General features: G+C 42.7%; 1 protein-coding gene across 3 annotated transcripts; it reads right to left on the bottom strand.

Annotated features, from left to right (window-relative positions):
- Positions 1-1,372: 1,372 nt before the first annotated feature.
- On the bottom strand, positions 1,373-12,743 carry LOC150039678 (uncharacterized). 3 transcript variants are annotated; one of them, XM_090327666.1, is made up of 5 exons: positions 12,664-12,743; positions 10,805-10,918; positions 5,520-5,646; positions 5,265-5,322; positions 1,373-4,975 (listed from the first exon to the last, which is right to left on the bottom strand). In XM_090327666.1, exons 2-5 carry the CDS (start codon positions 10,841-10,843, stop codon positions 3,850-3,852), a joined length of 1,350 nt encoding a protein of 449 aa, XP_090183792.1. In that variant the 5' UTR covers positions 10,844-10,918; positions 12,664-12,743; the 3' UTR covers positions 1,373-3,849. The 3 variants fall into 3 exon arrangements, with proteins under 3 accessions (XP_090183792.1, XP_090183793.1, XP_090183791.1); XM_090327667.1 differs by lacking the exon at positions 10,805-10,918 and having other exon boundaries at positions 12,664-12,680; XM_090327665.1 differs by lacking the exons at positions 10,805-10,918; positions 12,664-12,743 and adding an exon at positions 6,454-6,688.
- Between the last annotated feature and the right edge of the window lie 3,821 nt (positions 12,744-16,564).

Genomic DNA, 16,564 nt, shown 5'->3' with positions numbered 1-16,564 from the left:
CTGACAATTCCTCTTCTCTTTGGAAGTTAAGTAGTAGAAATACAAGGTTAAATGATGGTCAAGTCGCTGCAGCCAGGTGCACATGCAGCCTGAAGTGCTTTCTAGGAAAACAATCTATGCAGGATGTGGACTATGTCAAATTCCACGCCTTTGCCTCTCAGTTTTTGCTTTCAGAAGAGCCTGCTTATAAGAAGTCCTCTCTTCACACATCTGTTTTCCATGACTGTTTAAGCCAGGAATTAATTCAGTTTTAGAATGACAGATGAGTTTCATTTTCAAACTTGGAAGAGAACCAGTGAAGGCTGGAACGTGTTTTGGAAAGAAATGGATATGTCTTTCCCAATCCAATGTAAGCTTCTTTGTTCAGCACCCCAAATCAAATTGTTCAAATGCAAAGAGATATTTTACAAAGGTATTTGATGACAAGAAACAGTGCTTTGGGAGGAGGACATAGCTGTGTGGTAAAGATGGCTACTATATAGAGTCTGGTTACATCTCCCACTCAGACCAAAAACTTGATCTCTGAAAACCCAAAAACAAACAAAAAGGAAATGCCCTATGGAATTAGGTGCATACTAATTTCAATACTAGCATTTTCTCCCTCCCTTTCCCATGTCTCATTATTCTAAGCAGCAGTGTGCTTGTATGATCCATCGTGCCACCGCTGGAATTTTGCTGCTTAACTAAGGGTAAGAGTATTAGAGTTTTCTGACTGAGATGGCTTCAAACTGAATCCCCACATCCCAGCCTCCTGAATACTAGGTTTACAGGTGTGAGCTACTGGCACATAGCAAATCTCATTAATCTGAAATACGTCCACATCCAAAACAGGGAGATAGACCAATCAGTAGATCACTGGATAGATAGATGGATGGGCACACAGATTTTCCAACAACCCTCCATTGAAACACTCAGCCAAGTTCTCATCTATGTGTATGGGGTGGGGAGGGGAAATGATCAATGGAGTTTGAACTCAGGGCCTCAAGTTTTCTTTTACCAGTTCAACTGATAAGTCATACAGGAAGCTCTTTTTCCACATGGATATTTTGAGGTATTTTGATTTTTGCCTCTAGTGTGGCTCCACAGTGATCCTATTTTCCACTTCCTCTGTTAGCTGTGCCTGTGCTAACCAAGAATTACAATACTCTCAACCTCAGCTTCCCATATAGCTTCTAGAAGTCTGAGGAAATACATTTCTGCTGTTTGGATTTCCTTGTGGTAGCATTTAATGGCAGAGTTGGAAAACTAATATCCCAGGGATGTGGAAGGATGGCATGAAGAAAGGCTTGGCCAGGGTAAGAGGACTACAGTCCAGGTGAGGGAGAACGAGAGTGGGACCACAAGGGAGAAGGCCTCAAGGCATCATGCAGGGAAGGTCAGGAAGTAGACAACAAGCAAGTGTCATGCCCCTTGTCACTGTGAGAGTTCTAACATCTGACCACCTTTCCATCTCAGGGGAATCCCAAGATGAGTGAGAGTGAGATTGAGAGGAGCTGATGCTCCCTCTTCTGTGATTATTTCCAAGTAGTTGTGCAAAGAAGTTTTTATTCAACCAAATCAGTTAATGAGTACACTGCACCTTGATAAATGTCTCCTTTCCCATCTCTCCCAACCCTACTTACCTCATTTTACCAGGTTCCAGTTTCATACAAGTCCTTTGAATAGTATGGCTATATTAATCAAATGCATATGCACTTTACTTACTCATTAAATACTTGAGTTTAATTCACTCAGAATACACTTATGATTTTAATTTTGTGTTCACTTATCTTCATTCTGATCCTACTCTAGATGTTTGGGATGAGATGTCCCTGTCACTGGAGGAGAAATCAGGCATGTGGGCATTAAATGTTACATCAGAGATGTCCACAGGGTCCTGTGGGAACACAGTGCAAACGAGGGCGTGGGTCACCACCACCCAGATAATGATCATCCATGACCAGGAACAATTTTCAGTGATTACATACGTCCACGTGTGTGCACATACACAACAGACCCTAAAAATGGGCAATGGTGGCCCATGCCTGTAATCAGAGCTACTCGGGAGACTAATCTAAGGACAGTGGTTCAAATCCAGCCAGGGCAGGAAAGGCCATGAGACTAATATCTAGCAAACTATTTAGAAAATGCTGCAAGTAGTGCTGTGGCTCACGTGGTAAAAGTGAGAGCATTGAACAAAACAACAAACTCAAGGACAGAGCCCTGGCTCTGGGTTCAAGCCCGAAGACCACCAAAGAAAAAGATAAAACTGGAGTTTGGCAGATTGAGTTCTGCAGCTTTGGGAGTAATTTATAGGAAGCAGCTCAACTTGTCTCCTCTCTTCCCAATGGCATCCAGTGATTGGCAGGATCTAGCTCACCCGTCCTATGCTTGGTCGTCAGTGAGGACGCCCCTATACCCTAGCAGACTGGCTGGAGGCCCTGGCATTGGGGCTGTGCTGTCCCCACTCCCTTCCTCTGGGCCCTGCCCCCACGCTCTCAGGCACACCCACTCTGCATAGGGGACAGTGGGAGACGAGGCCTGGGTTCCTAGACTGGAAACCGCCTTGCTCTGCTCTCTGGGTAGTGGATGTACTTGGGAACTTCAGGAGGATGCAGCAACTTTCTGCCATGCTGCTCCCTTCAGCACCTGGCAGGATCAGGCCGAGTCCAGTTCCTCAGGGCCCCTTAAGGCCCACAGCCTTCGGTGTAGCACAGGAGGCACAGAACCCCGCATGGGTCCCCTTGGGCCTGGCGCCGGGGTGGGTACTGCTCTACCACTCAAGCCTTAGCTCATCTTATGGCACTTGCTTTTTTTCTATGTTTCTTTTGTCTGTTCTTCTTCCTCCTTTTTACCTCTCTCTCCTCCCTCCTCATTTTGGTCAATTAGAGATAAGAGTCTCAATGAAAGTTCTTTCCAGGGCAGGCTTCCAACCGCCATCCTCAGATCTTGAGTCCTCCTGAATAACTAGGATTACAGATATGAGGCACCAGCTCCCAGCCTGTTTTGATGCAAACAGTGCTGTTCCTATTACAGTTTTGGGTATAGTATATCCAAACAAAGTAAACCTGGGTGCTGGAGGCTCACACATGGAATTCCAGCTACTCAGGAGATTGAGATCAGAAGATTAAGTATCAAAGCAGGGAGGGGTTAGGGGCGCACAGGAAAGTCTGTGAGTCATCACCATTTAATCAGTAAAAAAGCCAGAACTGGAGATGTGGCTCAAGTGGTAGAGCTATAGTCTTGAGTTCAAAAGCTAAGGGACAATGCCCAGTCCTGAGTTCAATCCTCAGTACTACTGGTGCCACACATATCTCTGTGTGTGTGTGTGTGTGTGTGTGTGTGTGCACAGAAAAGTTACATGTTCAGTATTACAAAATGCATGCAATATTTTTATGCTGTTGTCTCATATCAGCCCGGGACAGTGAGATCTACAGTGAGTGAAAAGATTGAGGCATGCCTCCTCACCCACCCATCCTTCACTCAGCTACTGGTATCTTCCAGGCAGGCTGCTGGTATCTGCCCACTTCCTTCTGGAAATCTCAGGGATCCCATCCCCAGCTGGGGACCTTGGGAGATGCCTGTATCTAAATAAACAGCTACTTACACTCTCCCAAAGCTCAGGGTACAGAGGATCACGGGGCTCTGATCCTAGATTGGTTTATTATTGCAGAAAAAGAGCAGTCTATGCCAAGAACTCTCTTCATCCCAGGATACCAAATAGCAATGATAACTGTAAGGATACAGAGGAAACAGCTTCTCCTCTTGAAGGAAAATCACTAGCCCTAAGCTAGCCAGGGTTACACTCATAGTGAGATCCTGTTTCAAAAGAGCAAAAACAGCCAGGAGCCAGGGGCTCATCCTATAACTCTAGGTAATCAGAGTTATAATGAGAACAAATATTTTCCCATCCTGCTTAAATCTGTAAGGTTTCTCTTTAGTGTATTCTTTCATGTCTGTGAAGATGGTAGGGAAGAACAAATGCTTTCCCACATTGCTTACATTTATAGGGTTTCTCTCCAGTGTGAATTCTTTCATGTCTTCGAAGGGAACAGGGAAACACAAATGTTTTCCCACACTGCTTACATCCATAGGGTTTCTCTCCAGTGTGAATTCTTTCATGTCTTTGAAGGAAATGGAGAAGAATGAATGTTTTCCCACATTGCTTACATGTGTAGGGTTTGTGGCCAGTGTGACTTCTTTCATGTCTGCCAAGGGAACTGCGAAAAACGTATGTTTTCCCACATTGCTTACACCCATAGGGTTTCTCTCCAGTGTGAATCCTTTCATGTTCTTTAAGGTAACTAGAGAAAGGGAAGGTTTTCCCACATTGCATACATTCATAGGGGTTTTCTCCAGTGTGACTTTTTCATGTCTTGGAAGGGCACCAGAAAAAGCGAATGTTTTTCCACATTGCTTACATCTATAGGGTTTCTTGACAGTGTCAATTCTTTCATGTGCTTTAAGAGAACTAGAAAAAGAGGATTTCCCACATTGCTCATATGCCAAGGGTTTCTCACCAGGGTGGATTCTTTCATGCCCTTGAAGAATACCAGAATGAGGGCAAGATCTTCTACAATGCAGACTTTCACAGCAGTGTTTAACTTCAGTGTCAATTTTTTCTTGTCTGTGAAAAAAACTGCTAAAGGAGTTTTCACATTGTTTAGCTGCAAATGGATTTTCCTCATTGTGCATTCCACAGCTGATTTTCCCCTGATGGAATTTCCTGTAAGCTCTCCCATATTCTTTATGAGTGTTGTGGCTGTCCACATATACTGATATGTCCTGATACTGAAAAGATATTTGTCCTGTGTGAGCTCTGAAAGGCATACCCATGGGTGAAGGAGCAAGGAAGGTTTCTCCAAACATATAGTTTTTGAAAGATGCAAGTCTGGGTAGAGTTTTCTTATTCATGGTATGTTCTACATTCTGTTGGAAGGCTTCATTAAACTGACCCTCTTCTTCAGATCCATAGAGCCTCTCTAAAAATATAGTTCTGAAAAACAAAAGACAGACAAACTAAGAACTTTTTTTAAAGCACTAAACCATTAAAAAGTATCTCCTGTGCCTGCACGGTCTTCTCCAAATGGTCTCCATAGTGTCATATTTTAGACTTCTGAATTTACAAATTTTGGAACTCCACTTGTATACATGTTAAAAGAAAAATGTCCTAAGATTAAGTCAATTTCTATCCTTATGTATTTGCATTATCTGTTTAGTTTAAAAATTTCCTGCCACCCTACAATATTTGAAAGAACAGTATTGTTTCTGCTTAGTGCAATTACCTTTTTTCTTCCCTGGAGTTTTGGTTAACTTCACTATTTTCTTGTCCCTGCTTCTTTTCTAAAATACAAACACAGAAACCATTGATTCCTTCAATATTACAGAAACAATATTAAGACTACATCACTTTTCATGGCATAATGAGATCATGGTATATTTACAGTCATATATTCATCTACATGTTCCATTTTTCATTCTAAATCATGCAGCATTACCAAGGGCAGGAACAGCTCACAGTTAAGTAAGGGAATATTTACCTATGGAGGCCAGGTTCTTAAATGTTTCCCCCATCACATCTTGGTAGAGCTTCCTTTGAGAAAGACTTAGTAAAGCCCATTCTTCCAAAGTAAAATTGATGGCCACATCCTCAAAGTTCACAGTCTCCTAAAATATTCCACAAATAATTCCAAAAGCAAGAGTTAAAAGCCACAGAACTGGAAATGAGATTCAACTTATTAACAACAACAAAAGAAACACATATATTGTGTTGCCTAGTCAACAATTTAATATTCACCAGCCATCTTTTTTTTGGCTAGTTCTGGCTGGAAATGAGCATTTCCCATCTCCTGGGGCCAGTAACTCATGCCTATAATCCTAGCTTCCCCTCTGTATGGGTGAGATCTGAAAGAAGTGAAACCTGCAGGGAAAGCACCTGAGCCCCTTAGTGCTGGTCATAATAGTTCCAACAGTAATAGTCTCACTGTAATGAAAAGCCCAGGAATAAATGTGCTCACTACTGAATTCTCCCAGTCCTTTAAAGAAGAATCAAGAATGTTCCATAAAATGGAAAAGGAAAGAACTTTGCCACACATTCTGTGAAGCCAGTATTAGTCTGATAGCCAAACTGAACAAAGATACCACAAAAACAGAACAGAACTATTTATATATATAAAGAATGTCTACGTAATTCATCTTTTGGCAAGTGTGGATACAGAAAAAGATTATAAAGACACACCAGAGTGAGCATGGACTAGTATTCACCTACACAGTAAATCCACACTTGTTTCTATTATGTAAATTTAGCCCGAAATAAACAACTAATTTATTTGAAGAAATCTATTTCATCCTATACTCTCAAGTCCTGAATAAGAAATTTTCCATCTTCCACTCACATCATAATAGAACCTACTGAAATGGAGATGCAAAAGAGCATTTCAGTTGAGTTCCAGTGGCTCATGCCTATAATCCTACCTGGTCAAGAGGCTGAGGTGTGAGATCTGAAACCAGTCTAGACAAGATACAAAAGTCCATTAAGGCTTATATCTCAATCATCAAAAAAAAGTTGAAGCTATGGCTGAGTGGTAGAACACTAGTCTAGAGCAAAAATGGTAAGAGACAGTGCCCAGGTCTTGAGTTTAAGCCTCGGGACTAGTATACACACATATACACTGACAAAAACAAAATACTAAAAAGACAAAGAAAAGGGGGTGGGAGAAGCTGCCTCAGTGGCTCATGGTTTGATGGAAACCAACACGGCAATGCTTCAAGGCCTTAGAGACCACTAGCACTGGGCTGGTACAACACAGCACAGGTCATTCTATGGGACACTGAGGAAAACTTTAGCAGCCAGGATATGGAACTCTGGTTCCTCTACACCGCCTTCTATTCCACTCTTACCACCATGAAAGATTTTTCCAGAGGCCTAAAATCAACCAGTCATGAAACACTCCCTACAACCTGGGAAGGCTGTGACTTGTGTTCTACTTATCTGTTATCACTTGTGACAACTAATATGTTGTGGTTTGGGAACATTATTTAATTATCCAGCAGCTGACAATTCAGTTGTAACAGCATTCAGGCTTATCCCAATCCATCTCACTATATAGTCACTATCCACTAAAGGGGCCAATCTATAACATGTTTTCCCTACCAGATAGCCAGTCCTGTGGGTCTTGAACTCAGCCTAGTGTTATCCCTTTTAAGCTGTTTTTGTTTTTGTTTTGTCATTGTAGGGCTTGGACTCTGGGCCTGAGCCCTGTTCCTGAGCTCTTCAGCTCAAGGCTACCACCCTACCCCTTGAGCCATAGCACCACTTCCACTTTTCTAGTGGTTAATTGGCGATAAGAGTCTCATGGTCTTTAGTGCCAGGGCTGGCTTTCAACTGTGATCCTCAGATCTCAGCCTCCTGAGTAGCTAGGATTACAGGTGTGAGCCACCTCGGCCGGCTCCTTAAGTTGTTTTGTGCAGGCCTGGCATTCTACTACTTGAGTCATGACTCCACTTCTGCCTTTTTGGTGATTAATTGGAGATATGGACTTTCATGCCAAAGAGAGCTTCAAACTGAGCTTCCTGAGTATTGACAGTTTAAGAGGGGTGAGTCAGGGGTGCCAGGCTGCCAGTCCCCAGCCTGCCAATGCTACAGAGAGGCAGCACTCTGGCAGAGTTCATGTTCCCATGCATTCAGACAATATTTGAAAACAGCTTATGAAAAGAATCAAAGACACTCCAATTGGTTATCAGATTTCAAGATATTTTAGGATCTCTGTACCAGGAATAACTTTGTATGTTCTCAACTTCTTTGGGGGCTTTGAACTCAGGGCCTAGATGCTGTCCTTTAGGTTTTTTATGGCTTTTGTTACACCACTTGTGTTTGTTCTTTGAAGGCAATAACCTGTACTATAGGAGTTTGTCATGACTTTTGATAACTATTATGTGTTGTTTACAACACCAATGAGTTGGTTATCCAACCCCAACTAGATGTCCAGTTCACTTTTCATACCGCTCGGGCTTTGCACAATCTAAAAAAATTTGGAATCAGTCCAAATCTCAAGATCAAGTTTCAAAGCCAGTGTGGGCCACTGTTACATTTTTTTTTCTTTTCTTTTTTTTTTTGGCCAGTTCTGGGGCTTGAATTCAGGGCCTGAACACTGTCATTGGGCTTTCTCAAGGCTAGAGCTCTACCACTTGAGCCACAGCACCACTTCCAGCTTTTTCTATGTATGTGGTACCAAGGGATTGAATCCAGGTCTTCATGCATGCTAAGCAAACACTCTACCACTAGGCCAAACTACCATCCCCAACTGTAAGACTCTTATTTCCCAATAAAGTAGTAAAAAATAGTTGGATATACAGGTGTAGCTCAAGTGGTAGAGTGCTCACCTTTAGTGAAAAACTAAGAGACAATGCCTAAATCCAAGTCCTGACCTCGGTATCCAAAATACACAAAGGATTTCTAGAGTAAGAACCAATTTTGCTCTTTTCTCATCCCTTCTCTACAATTCTATTCTATTTTTGCCTTCTTTAGAAAGCAAAGCTCTTTTCTCCCTATCCATGTAAATGTTATGTTTCTGGGTTTCCTTCTATCAATAAACCCAGAAACCGGAAAACATCTGACCCATCATGGTCAGATGTTAATCAGCCTTTCACTTAAGAATCAACATCTGGCCAGGCCCTGGAAGCTCACACTTGTAATCATAGCTACTCACAAGGCTGACATATGAGAATCACGGTTCAAAGCCAGCCCAGGCACTAAAGTCTGTAAAACTCTTATCTCCAGTTAACCACTAGCTGTGGCTCAAGAGGTAGGGTGGTAGCCTTGAGCTGAAGAGCTCAGGGACAATGTCCAGGCCCATAGTCCAAGCCCCATGGCTGACAAAAGAAGAAGGAGGAGGAGGAAGCGAGGGAGGAGGAAGAGGAGGGAGATAGGGAGGGACAGGGAGAGGGCGAGGGGAGGAGGAAGAATAATTAACATCTGGTCACTGCTCTCACAGTTGTGACCACTTGCAGTAGTGGCTGTCTTACTTCCACTCTGGCCCAGACCTGTCCTATCTGGTCCTTGGGGTATAGCTGCTGTTCCAGCCGTGCTCCAATGCTGCTCCTCTTCTGGCAGCTTCCCAGGCCCTCTGGAGCTCTTCAACAGGGCTGGAACTAGAGATATTTCCTCCTCTGCCACCTGCTTGTCCTAATAATGCCCAAGATGGCATCAAAGTCCTAGGCACAAGAGATTCTTCCACATCAGAGTCCCAAGTGGCTGGGATGACAGACTCTTGTAAACAATTTTATATGCAGTGTCTTCAGCCTATTTAAATAAATATCAAGCAGTATGATAGCTGGCTTTTATGATCTTTTCAAAATTCTGAATCATGTCTGATAATAGAAAATTGGGAGACCAGCCTCCAGCACCACCACACCTCCTGAGGAGCAGTTATATTTGGCACTAGAGGCAAAAATCCTTCATCAGTGAATCCAAAATCCTTTATCAGTGAATCAATTTGAAACATCTGCCCCACCTCCCATTCTTTGTAAAAACCAGGAATAACTATGTTCACATTTCTCCAGCACTGAAAAAGAAAGTAAAAACCTGGGCTCGATGGCTCACACTTGAAATTCTAGCTACTCAGGAAGCTGAGATTTGAGGATCTTGGTTCAAAGCCAGCCTGGGCACTAAAGTCCATGAGACTCTTATCTCCACTTAACCACCAAAAACCCAGAAATGGTGCTGTAACTAAATGGGTAGGGGGGTAGCCTTGAGCTGAAGAGCTAAGGGGCAGCAGTCACGCCCAGAGTTCAAGTCCCATGACCAAAACTAACAAAAAAAGGTAAAAAGATTTCTCCTTCATCTGATTTTGAGCACAACATTCATGTTGGCTTTGATGATGGTAATGAAGAATTTACTGGCAGGCCACAACAACAGTGGGCTTGGCCAATTCAGACCTCAAAATATCACAAAACTAGAGTAGTAGAAGAATCTGTAGGTTGTGCTGAATGTCTTCTAGTTCTAAAACTCTTAACACTGTGAAGCAGAAACATATATGTTTGATTCCTCCTGAGAAAAATGACTTCCTTTCCAGTACACTAAGCACTGAATTCCAAAGGATCAGAAACATCAGCAACAACAGAGAAGATGGGGATGAAGAAGCTATACCTCCTGTCATTGCCCTGTGAACAGATCGTGCAACATTAACTTACACGCAGTCAGTATTTGACCCTATTCCTGCACTAGGTGGTGATGTTAATGCTGACAGTAGTGTCAAGTTTTCAGACAAAAATAGACCAGGCTAGGAACCTGGCTGTAGTGAGTGCTTGCCTAGCATGCACAAAGACCCGAGTTCAATTCCTCAGTACCACATACACAGAAAAAGCCAGAAATGATACCATGGCTCAAGTGGCAGAGTGCTAGCCCTTGCGAAAAAAACCCAAGGACAGTGCTCAGGCCCTGAGGGCAAGCCCCAGGACTGGCAAAAAAGGAAAAAAAAAGTCCATTGTTTTTATATCTTGGAGTTAATTTCAGTACATATATTATTTTATATAAATATGAAAAGGTATTCAGGTATTGCACCTTTGTGATTCTTTCAAGAGAATTCTCTTCTGGTCTCCCTGTATGTGAGTAGCTAGAATTCCTTTATCATTTGTCATATCCCACTGCATTTTAGATCTAACTTCAGCATAGTAAAGAGAATATGAGCCCTCTGAGTTGTTTTCATTTTTTATACCTATTCACAACTCAATCAACTTTTAGGACCAATGTGTTAGCCAGCAATTTGAAATCCTCAAGGATGTTTTTTTTTAAGAGAATACCTCCATTAGCCACAAGCAAACGTACTGCAGAAGAAGCCAGGTTGACAGGCAATTCTTGGCTCATCTCTCTGATCCTCCATGGTGAGAGATACTCGGTCACCACAAAGTCAGCCAGGCTGTCCTATCACAAACAAGATCCCTGTGATTTCAAGATCAAAGTAATATGAGTTATTGAGGGCTTTCTATCTGCCAGGCATTGTTCTAAGCACTTTTTATACTAATTAACACATTCAGGCCTCATAGCACCACGGGGTTATCCAGGGGTATTATTAATCCCTGATGTACAGTTTGGGAGCCTATTTTCCAGAAAGAAGCTATTAAGTTTGAAGAGTCTGAGACTCTTATCTCCAATTAATCTCTAGAAAACTGGAAGTGGGGCTGTGGCTCAAGGGGCAAGGCAGTAGACTTGAGCTGAAGAGCTCAGGGACAGGCCTGGAGTTCAAGCCCCATGACCTACAAAAAAAGAAAAGGAAAAAAGAAGCTCTTCAAGCTGGGCACATAGCCTCGGCTACGATTATCCTAGCTATTAGGCATAAACACTCACGAATGCAGGAACCCAAGCGCGTGTGTGCCTGAGAATGCATCCATGTGCATGTGCATGCATATGCTCGCGTGCATGCATGCACACGCACACACACACACACACACACATTTTTAATTTAAAGAGTGAGTTTTCAACTCAACACATCAACTCAGCATGTTATTTTGAAAGTATTTTGCCCGCTCCCCCCACCTTTTTTGTTTTTGTTTTTTGGTGCAGGTCCTGGGATTTGAACTCAGTCCTGAACAACATCCCTGGGTTTTTCTGCTCAGGTCTGGCATTCTACCACTTAAGCCAAGGCTCTACTTCTTATTTTCGGTAGTTAATTGGAAATAAGAATCTCATGGACTTTTCTTCCAAACAGGCTTGGAATTGTGATTCTTAAATCTCACACTCCAGTAGCATGGATTTACAGATGTGAGCCACCATTATTGGAATAGTACTGAAAATTTTAATACTTTGACTTTGTCAACTCCATCTCTTCTACTCTAAAATTCATTATATTTACAATAGTTAAAGAGTTTTCCTGTAGACACACACTTTGATATTGGTTTTAATGCATTGTATCTCTTAATTGAAATATTTAAATAGTGTTAAAAGTAACACAGAACTGTGATTTTTTAATTTTAAACAGTTCACCTCTTGTTGAAAGAACAATTAATTATGACTCAAGGTTCAAAGAAGGAAAATCAACATCTACTCTGATCCTATATTATATTTATCTAAATGAATTCCAGGGGCTAACGGGAAGACACAGAAATGGAAGCACAAAGCCTGGCACAGAAGCTCATGTCTGTAATCCTAGCTACTCAGGAGGCTGAGATCTGAGGAACAGGGTTCAAAGCCAGCTTGGGCACTAAAAAGCTGTGAGGCTCTTATCTCCAATTAATCACTAAAAAATGAGAAGTGAGGTTGTGGCTCTGGGCACTAAAAAGCTGTGAGGCTCTTATCTCCAATTAATCACTAAAAAATGAGAAGTGAGGTTGTGGCTCGGGGGTAGGGCAGTCACCTTGAGCTGAAGAGCTCAGGGACAGGACCCAGGCCGAGTTCAAGACTCATGACCCCCCTTCCCCCAAAAAAGTAACCATTAAAAGTCAACATTCATCCTGTTGCCAGGGGCAGAAGTACCCTGTATAATCCTGGCTACTCAGGAGGATGAGATTTGAAAGCTACACTGGGCAGGAACATCTGTGAGACTCTTATCTCCAATTATCCACCAGAAAGCAGGAAGGGGAGCTGTGGCACAAGTGGTAGAGCACCAGCCTGAGTGAAAAAGCTCAGGCCCTGAATTTAGTGCCCAGACTCATACATGAACACAAACACATCGTCATCATAAAACAAACCTGAAATCAGTCACATGTCAGAGAGGACAACAGATCTCTCCAACATCCACGACCACCAGATGTGCATATGGATCTCCATCTCCAATGTGTTTTGTAATTTAGGAGACAGGTGAAAATTCACATTATTTATCTTGGGAGCACTCAGAATGGTCCGAGGATTTAAACCCTGCTTCCCTTGGCCCTGAAAAGTCTCTTAGGAAAACCAGGAGAAAGGACAGATGACTGGGGACACCACATTCCCCCTGCTCCTTCTTACAAATAATAAATTCCTCCACCCCACACAGCCTGTGGTGACTTCACCTCCTCTGGAGCAGACAGGATGGCCAGGACCGGGTGGCAGGACTCCTAGGACTCAGGTGCCCGCTGCCAGCCCCGCCCCGCCCCAGCCCTTCTTTTAGGCCTTGGAGGGCTGAGGAGCCCTTCACTACCTGGAGGAGCTCTTCACTACCCGGCCCCCTAGGGCCTACCAGACCCAGCTGAGGCCCTGCCTTCCAGATCCGCCCCCCACCCCGCCCAGGATCCTGACCGCAGACCAGCTTCTGCACTCACCACTTCCTGCTCCCCCGGCACCCCGCTGTCCTCACGGAGATCCACAGGCACTGCACCCCACACCCCGCAGGCGGCTCTGAAACCAGCCCGGGCCCTGATGTCTGTGGGAGTCTAACCCGGAGAAACATCAGCAGCGGGGCCAAGGCCCGGGGTGGAGGGCGCTGGCGTCCAGGGAAGAGCCTGAGAGGCCGAGCTCAGGACCGCAGCTCAGCTTCCCCAACTGGGATGGCAGGAGTTGTTACTGAGCAGCGACTCTGCCCCAGGGACTGAATTAAAGTTCAGGAGGAGACAGCCCCACTGAAGACGGCAGCACGTGCCTCTTGCTAGGGACGCTTCTCATTGGACGATTCATGAAGACGCTCCTACAATTAGCCAATCAGAAGCAACCTGTGGTGATTGGCTTACCTTGGCCCATCCCACCCCCAGGCCTGAGTCACCCTACTGGGTTCATTTACCTGACTGAGTGGAGTTGAAGGAAGGAATCCAGTAAAAACCATCTCCTGTTAGCTCAAGCTTTAGTCCCTGAGCCAGTTATTTGTACAGCAGACTTTGCTCTATGTATCCATTTGTAGTTTGTGTGTGTGTGTCTGTCTGTCTGTCTGTCTGTACCCTAAAGGCTTGACCTCAGTCGGCCTGGGTGCTGTTTCTAAGCTTTTTTTTAACTCAAGGTTAGCTCTCTACCACTTCAGCTTTTTTTATGTTTATTTGAGTTTGTAAAAGGCACAGGGCGTTGGAGAACCCTCAACAGAGGAGAGTAAGTGTTCACCGAGTTATTGGTGGGGACTCCCACCAGAGAGCCCTAAGGATGCCATAGTTGACACCAAGTTTACTCCCTCAAGAACTGGGAGAAAAATGGCCCATTTCTATTGGCCTGGATGAGGGTTTAGGGCTTGGGTGTTTACAGTTTTGAACTAAGTGTGGGAGTACAGCGTGTACTGTGGAATTGAAAAGACCAGTTTACAGGGGGAGGAAAAGCCTGGGTCCATACATCTGGTCAAGGAGGAGCTGCACCCAAAGCAGCATCATTGGGACTGGCCAGGGACTTGACAATGCAGAGGTTGGTTTGGCACACGTTGGGACTGGACAGGACATCTGAGGAAATAAAAGTTGTATGGCATGGCACAGAGGGATATAAGGGGAGATTTAAGGGCATGGTGTGATGGGTGGAAGTAGGTTTTATTTTAGTAGAAATGTTAACTAGGAACCAAACCACAGGGGATTGTTGTAGGTGAGCCCAAAGAAAATAATCTGTTTTAATTAAAAGATTGGAGAATGGGCCAGGAGCATAGCCTAGTGGTAGAGTTCTTGCCTAGCATGCATGAAGCCCTGGGTTCAATTCCTCAGTACCACCTACATAGAAAAAGCCAGATGTAGTGCTGTGGCTCAAGTGGCAGAGTGCGAGTGTTGAGCAAAAAATGTCCAAGGACAGTGCCCAGGCCCTGAGTTCAAGTCCAAAGACTGGCAAAAAGTTTTTCATAAAACAATTTAGGAGATGAGTATAAAGAAAAAGAAACACTAAAACCATAGAAACCGCCATCATCCAGAAAAATTAACCACTAACTTAGTCTTATAACCAGATAGTTTGCTGATGCTTTTGAATTTTAATATGTTCAGATGATTCCTTTCTGGATATAAATACAAATATGTGCAGATACTATCTCCTAGTACTGACATTGGGGCTTAAACTCAAGGACTTGCTCTCCTGTTTTGGCTTTTTCCTAACTGAAATACTAGGCGAAATAGGCACCCTAGCTATGATTCTGTGTCTGAGGAAGTTGTATCTGCACATACATGTTTGGATTACTGGTCAGTGGCCTCTGCATCCTAAAAAAGACATACTGGCCATACAGGGCTTATCGGAGCCCCATGTATATATGATCTTTCATTTCACAGACAGGCTTCTCACATTTAATATTCCATTGCTCTTGAAAGAGGAAATTCATCTTGTCAGAATGTGATCTTCACAACTCCCCACAGCTCATTTTGTTTATATCATTATTCTAGATTCCTTCTATGGTTCTTTTAATTTAGTTATTTTATATTATTGTCATTATAAAGGTGATGTACAGAGGAGTTAGTTATATTCATCAAGTAAAAAGTACATTCCTTTGTGGACAATGTCATCTCTTCCCTTGCTGTCTCTCAAGCACAATTCTTTTTTTTCCATATATTTTTATTGTAATTAATAGTAGGGTCACATTATATTCATAAGATAGAAGGTGCATTACTTCGAAAATATTGATACCCTTTCTCATGTCCTGTTTCCCATTTCCCTCCCCCCTCCCCTCTCACAACTTAATTTCCCCCTTTCCCTCTCCTATTTCAAATAACCAATTAAGCATATATAAAATATATCAGATAATAAGGTGAAGTATTATAACAATATGAGATAACCAAGGGACAGTAAAACAGATGAGAGATAACATAGTACATCAAGGACAACAATCACTCATTATATGGCTTTTGTTTCTACATCCTGGAGGTCCTTTCATTTAGCGTCATACTATATGGCTTTTTTTTCTGTGTTGATCTTTTGCTCAGTGGCAAGACATATGTATAAAGATTTTCTTTGAGCTAGGCACCAGGGACTCATGCCTGGAATCCTAGCTACTCAGGAAGCTGAGATCTGAGGATCAGATTGAAACCAGTAGTGGCAGCAAAGAATCAGAAGTGGAGCTATGACTCAAGTGGTAGAATGGTAGCCTTGATTGTAAAAAGAGAAAGGATAACATTTAGGCCCTATGTTTAAGCTTACTGTGTTAGAAAACAAGAGCAGGCAAGTTTGCATTTCAATGTAATCTGCTTTTTCGCCTTTCTGAAGTAAGCAGATTTAAAAACATAGAAAAGTGTTATTAGTGAAGAGACTAATTCTCAGCAGTGCTATTAGTTGGAACAAAAGAAAAGATCATGAGAAAGAACATGTATAGGAATGTAGGGTTATGTGCTTTCTTCAGCAATAGATATTTGAATATCATAAGTAAAGGACTGTGATTAGCTGAAGATACCTGAGGCTAGTTTTATAATAGAAATATCAAGTATTTATTTTTTCTTTTAATTGTTACACAGCATTTCACAGAAAAATTCTGAAGCAATGAAGTGATGAATATAAAGATAAAAACTAGTCATAGAAACTGTCACCATACAAAAAGTTTCAAAATTATCTCCTAGACTTCCATAACAAGTTAGATTGCTGATGTCTTTGAATATTAATATGTTCAGATAATTCCTCCCTGAATACAAGTACCTATGTGCAGATATGAGTATACAATCTATCATCTATAAGTCTGTCTTTTCTATCTGTCATTTATGTACTTCCTGGTATAGGAATTGGGGCTTGAACTGAGGACTTGTC

The sequence above is a fragment of the Megascapheus bottae genome, unplaced genomic scaffold (genome assembly GCF_031878675.1).
Source record: "Megascapheus bottae isolate mThoBot1 unplaced genomic scaffold, mThoBot2.hap1 HAP1_SCAFFOLD_53, whole genome shotgun sequence".
NCBI lineage: Eukaryota > Metazoa > Chordata > Mammalia > Rodentia > Geomyidae > Megascapheus > Megascapheus bottae.
This window is presented reverse-complemented; position numbering and strand designations above follow the sequence as displayed.